The sequence below is a fragment of the Eptatretus burgeri genome, chromosome 9, assembly GCF_056783735.1.
Source record: "Eptatretus burgeri isolate ZD-2024b chromosome 9, Ebu_testis_v1, whole genome shotgun sequence".
Taxonomy (NCBI): domain Eukaryota; kingdom Metazoa; phylum Chordata; class Myxini; order Myxiniformes; family Myxinidae; genus Eptatretus; species Eptatretus burgeri.
The window spans coordinates 68055391-68061784 of record NC_140969.1 but is presented as its reverse complement, the minus strand read 5'-3'; the positions used below and the strand labels follow the sequence as shown (position 1 = coordinate 68061784).

General features: G+C 38.2%; 1 protein-coding gene across 1 annotated transcript in view; it reads left to right on the top strand.

Annotated features, from left to right (window-relative positions):
• LOC147020284 (alpha-enolase-like) overlaps positions 1-6394 on the top strand; it is a 40599-nt gene extending 34205 nt beyond the window's left edge. The window contains 1 exon segment of the mRNA XM_085895542.1: positions 731-6394. Coding sequence (XP_085751668.1) covers positions 731-800 — 70 coding nt within the window. The 3' untranslated portion in view covers positions 801-6394.

The following is a 6394-nucleotide window of genomic DNA, read 5'->3' as shown; positions in this document are numbered from 1 at the left end:
TCGAATAACCAAAAAGTAAAGATGGAGTCATCAGCTCGAACCTGAATAGCATTCTGGTTTCAGCCACTACTCTGAACCCTCAAACCCATCCAGGTGCAGTCAAGTGAGCCTTATTCAAAAAAAATTCTGCAAGAATTCACTTCTCCTTATGCAGAGAGATAGAGAGAAATAAAGAAAAATCAAGACTTAGAATGAATAAAGAGAAATGTGAAAAAGTCGAAAGAAGTATGAAAGGAGCAAAGAATGAAGATTTCAGGAAGAACTTGGATATATATATATATATATATATATATATATATATATATATATATATATATATATATATATATATATACATACATACATACATACACATACATATACATATACAGTTATTCTCCAGGCTCAAACACGGCAATGAGTACAAGCTACCAGAGGTCCGTCAGCGGGTAAGCACAGTGAGTGAACATTCTGTCAGAATTCCATAATAGGAGAGGTACCCACTGTTATTTCTCAAAGGAAAGAACATCATCGAGATTATTGGACAATCCACATAGTCTCCGGACAATTATTATGTTACTAGTATTATGATTAAAACCCCACCTAACTCACTCATGACCTTCAGGGAGGGGGCAATCTGCCTGTCCCACCTGATCTGATCTACATTTAGTACCAATCCATACTTTGTGGTTGCAACTTTAAATGGCCGTTGAAATACTGGCTTTGCACCTTTTGTTTTTGTCTCCATAAGGATTGAAGACGATCTCAGCAAAGGCGAGTTTGTCGTGGGAGCACTACATAGAGACACGCAGTGTGGTTAAAAGGCCACGATTTCTCCAGGCAGATATGCACCACAAACAGTTGTCATGCATTGCTGTTGAGCCAGGAAACTGGACTTCATCTTGCCATTCACTGTCTGATTTGTAGTCGTGTGTCTGTTTTGCATGTCCATTTTGTGTTTCTTTTAAAACTGGTAATTGTATGATCTTCAAACAAGATCCTCATTGTTTATCCATCATCATGACAGCATTTGTAATTGTTTGCAAATAGTTGATGTTATTCAACTTCACTCATTTAAAAATTATAAAAGTTGTTATTGCCATCGGCAAACACATAACAGTATTTACATCAATAAACTAGATGTGAAGGCATTTTAAAAATTTTGTTGAATCTAAAGACGTATAAAGAAATTCTCATGAGATTTCCATTCCATGTCAATTAAAATCATTGGAATTTTTCTTTTTTTACAAGGGAAGTCTTTGCAATCACACAATCATGAGAATCATTTCAGCATTTTCAGTGAGGTAAAGACTGTAAGGCGATCTTTTCCTTAAGTGAAGATGAAACTTGTCAAATAATTGTTTAATTTATTTGTTTTTCTACTTTTGTTCCGTTGTTCAGTACCTAATTGAGATTTGTTATTCCATACTTGCTGGTTGGCCCACCAACCCACAAGATCTTTGGACCTGGCCACTCAAAGTGGAGTAGAGGCTACTGGTTTGAAAATGCAGTCAGGGCCTGTGAGATGGGAAGCTAGTTCTTGATGCTGAACCATCTCAAATCAATATCTTGCCAAGAATCGGTGATACAGTAACTTCTTTATACCCCACACTTCATAGTAATTTATTCCTGAGTTATATATGCGGCACTTCAGAGTTAAAAGATTCATTCAGCTCTGAATATGGAGAAGCTAGTTGCACAACTGTGTCACACATCATGTTTCAGTATCATTTCTGCACCTCTCTACATTCAACCCATTATGTACCAATACTCCATTCATTTGAAAAGGGGAATAGATTGCTATAACTGTCATCCTAGTTAAAGATCCCTACTGCTTTGCATCTTCATGCATTCTATATTGTGGATTATTTTATCATCCACTTTTCTTCTCTCCTTTGTTGTCTGTCTCTTCCTTTTTTTTCTTCCTCATCACTATTTAATCATAATTGTTTAATTGCGTTGGATCATTTTCATTTATCTCATGTATAAAGCTCTTCCTAACCACTGACTGACACTGATATAAATATTTAGTACCTTCGAGGTGGCGTAGAAAGCTGATATTTTGCATACTGCTGCAACTCGAAGCCAATATCCCAGGAAAAATCACAAAACCGTCGGACACTGTCCGTACACTGAAATTTCCGTGAATAAGAGTCAGCCGGTGTAGGCTCTGTCTGCTCACTGCTGGTATTCAATGGAGCTGACACTGGAACTGGTTACGAGGCAACGATGACAAGCACAGCTTCTGCCCCTTCTTTTATAAATTTTGCCATGTTTACATTAAAAAGTACTATAGCTGTAAACTTTTAAATGAAGAGCTCATTCTAATCACTAATTGTTGATTTATTTGCGTTATTTAGCTGTTGGCAGAAAACACGCACAATGGGCTTTTAAAACAGTCGAAGGAGACTGGACTTTATACATTAGAAAGGATGCAATTACAAGTAATTCCTATGTCTTTGTCTCTGATCTATGATGTTCTTAAGTATTGCTATGTTTTAAATATTAATAATTACTTAGTAGTACTCAGTAATTAACAAATTGATAATTACTATTAACTGTAGTAAAGATAGCACACTTCAAATATTGCATATTTAATCATATTGCATTTTGGGTCACATGACTTGCCCAAAACTTGATTGCTAAAAAAAAAAGAAAAAGATTTTTGCTCATTATTTAATTAAGCTAATTATGAATATGCAACATTTTTAGTTTGGCTTTTGGCTTGCATGTCATTGCAACCTAATGATCTTGAATATAAATTTCTCTCACAATCCACTTCATCAAATATATAAAGTTTGTATTTATTATGTCTGCACATAGGATGCACCCGAGTAGTTGCTCGCAATGTGCAAGCATTCCCCACTGGTTCGTAATAAGGTTGATGCCCCTTGCACAGCATCAACTTTGTAAGCTGCTATACAAAAGACGTTACCCTTTTTGTATACATTGTCGAGGCTCGTATGAGAGCTATTAAGTGCATGAAGACTGGACCGGTGGATGGGGGAGAATAACTCACGACTCAGAGTCAATGGCTCAGAAGGCACAGCAGTAAGATGGGTGACATGTCTCGGGCAAAGTCATGATGCTTAAGGACAAATTGCCAGTCACCTTGAAGAGTCTGGGTACTCACCAAGTATTACCTGTGATTAGTCATGGAATTTTGCAACATGGAGCTCATAGCATAGATAGTAGTGGTGATATAGGCAGACATGGGCCCCCTGCAGTAATGTCAACTGTAAAAAAGGAATAGGGAAGAAGAGGACTTGCTAGGAAGTAGGAGTAGCCATGTGAATGATTTAGGTAGCCCAAACTCCAAAGAAAGACTACCATCTGATGATGCTATTCTCAAACCGAGACAAGAACTCTTGAAAATGTGAACTTGGAATGTGAGGAGACTCTACCAGAGTGGCAAAATAGACAACTGCATGAAAGAGATGTTGACTCGATATCGACATTTTAGGATTGGCAGAAGTTGGATGGATGGAATCTGGGAAAATAAATAAAGGAAAACTTTTTTATGCTTTCCTTTATTAGCATCTTCTGAGGGAAGAGAAGGGCCAGAGATAATTGAGGTAGAAGTCAGTGTGGTGATCAAAAAGATGAAAAAAAGGAAAGATCTGTAATTGATGAGATACTAAGAGAATGTCTGAAAGCCCTGAATGATATTAGCATTGGGATACTAACAGACCTCTGCAACAAAATTTACAGAACAGGAATCCAAGCTGATGATCTTATGTTGTCAGTGTTTATTAAGATCCCAAAGACACCAAAAGCCCTATAATGTTCCGAGCAAAGGACAATAAGCCTCATGAGTCATGTGATGAAAATGATTTTAAGAATCAATTTTGGAAAGAAATGATGAAACTATAGAAGCAGAGATAGATGATAGCCAGTCAGGATTTAGACCATAAAGAAAGGAATGCAAGAGGGCATCTTTAACCCGAGTAGTCATTGAAAGATACCTGGAAGTGCAGGAACTTGTGTATGTGAACTTTGTAGATTACTAGCATTAGCATGATACCTGTCACACACAAACAAACCTTTATGAGGAAGAGAGGTAAAAGTATGGCCCTTTGGCTCCATCTCATCCCCAAAGATGAGAGGGGCAGAATAATAATAACGAGAGAGTTTATAGAACATGAAACCCTGTGCGGTGTTCGAGTACATACTTAAATTTTAATAAAAATGATTGTAAAGATTGTTTTTAAAAAATCTGGAAGTTTAGCGCTACTGAAACAGTCTTGTACACCACCCTTATACATGTTGTAATAAGACAACGTTGAGTCAGTTTCGGAGATGGAAGCCTTATTGACCACCATAGAACGCAGGGTCAATTGGGATCGTACATAGCCGTATCGGCGGCCTCTTCTTCACCCCAATACTGCACCCTCTCACATGCCACGCCCACTTCCCAGGGGCTGTGCTTGACGGCTCCAATTACATACACCACCTAAAATAACTGATCCAAGTACTGCAAAACTGGAGGTTCTTGGAAGTATTATGAAGGCAATTTGTGTTCTACAGTGTTCAAGTTTCTAATTAAATTAAAATCAAGGTTTAAGAGGTTTTAAGGCACGTAAATAAATTAATCCAGGTTTTACCACCATTTTACCCAGTGTCTGTTGCACCACCCTAGCTAGCTAACACGTTTCATTAGTTATTTGTGCCTGTTGTTTGTGTCCTTTATAACGTCATTAAAAACAAAAAACTTTCCTGTTTGCAATTATATAAAATTTTGTTTGACTGCCTGACAGGCAGACAAAGTAAAAATATGACCATATCTCAATCCTTTCTGCACATGTGCAATAGGGATGAATTCAGAGCTGTAGTACAGTAAAACGGCAAACTTGTCTTTCTATTCATGTTCAAAATATAACATTCAATTCAAATAAGTTGTTCTTCCATCACAAACTGTAAGATGGATGGACGGACATTAACCAATTGCTTTTTGCTTCACATGTGTGGGGTAATAGCAAAACAGCAGTCAGTAGAGCACATACGTCCACCGGGCTGAACAGTTTACATTTTCTATCCCACTGATAGGCCAGATCCGGATCCGAATCTTCAAGAAAATCGAATCAATTTATCCTTGGCACACACCCAATCTGTCCACAAAGTTTCATTTTAATCCATCCACAACGTTTTGAAATATCACGCTATACATCATTTTTGGCCCCATCTCTCAATGGTGAAGAATCACTTAAAAAATTCTTGTATCCAGATCCAGATCTTCACCAAAATATATTCACTTCGTCCTTCACCAAGTTTCAGCCAAATCCGTCCATAACGTTTTGAGATATCATGCTATATATGGTTTTTGACCCAATCACTTATTGATGAAGAATCACTTTTAAAATTCTAGTTTCTGGATAAGGATCTTCCCCAAAATCTAATGAATTTGTCCTTGTCACATTCCCAATCTGTCCACCAAATGTCATCTGAATTCATCCAAACTTTTTGAGATATCCTGCTCACAGACAACCAGACAAACAGACAGGGGTGAAAGCATAGTCGCAGTCCATCTTTGGTGGCAAAGGTAATAATAATCTTTTGAAAGATGATAACGACGACGACGACGACATACAACTCTGAGTTACACACAGAAGCACAGACATATGGTGAAGAGACTATACACTTTATAAAACAACATTAACCGTCTCTTGGACATAATACATATGCATGTGGTTGTTTACAAAGTAAATTTAACATTACTAACTTATTAGCAATTGATAGAGTTTCCGACAGCTGATGGCGTCACCTGGACTCCGATCATAGAGATTTCCACCTCTTCAGCGCGCGCGCGCGCACACACACACACACACACACACACACACACACACACACACACACACACACACACACACACACACACACACACACACACACACACACACACACACACACACACACACACACACACACACACACAAACACACACACCAACAAAATGACCAAATACTGTATCAGGAAATCAAAAATGAAGTGAAAATATCTTGGAAGCTGAAGACTGCCAAAATTGTTCCAGTGATGATCGGAGCAACAGGAGTGATAAAGAAGAACCTCACAGGGGTATTAAAAACCATCCCTGAGAACATTACTACAAAGGAGCTATAGTTGGAGGTTCGAGGACTATCCTGAAAAGAGCCCTCAGAACAAAACTCTGAGAACAACACAACTTTGCCCATGAATCATGATCCTTCATCGAAACAAATGTGGATACTTCAAGTCCTGAGAGGACTGTTCCACCTTCTGAAACCTGAATTATGGAGATAACGATCAACGACACACACACACACACACACACACACACACACACACACACACACACACACACACACACACACACACACACACACACACACACACACACACACACACACACACACACACACACACACTCCCAAGAAAGAAA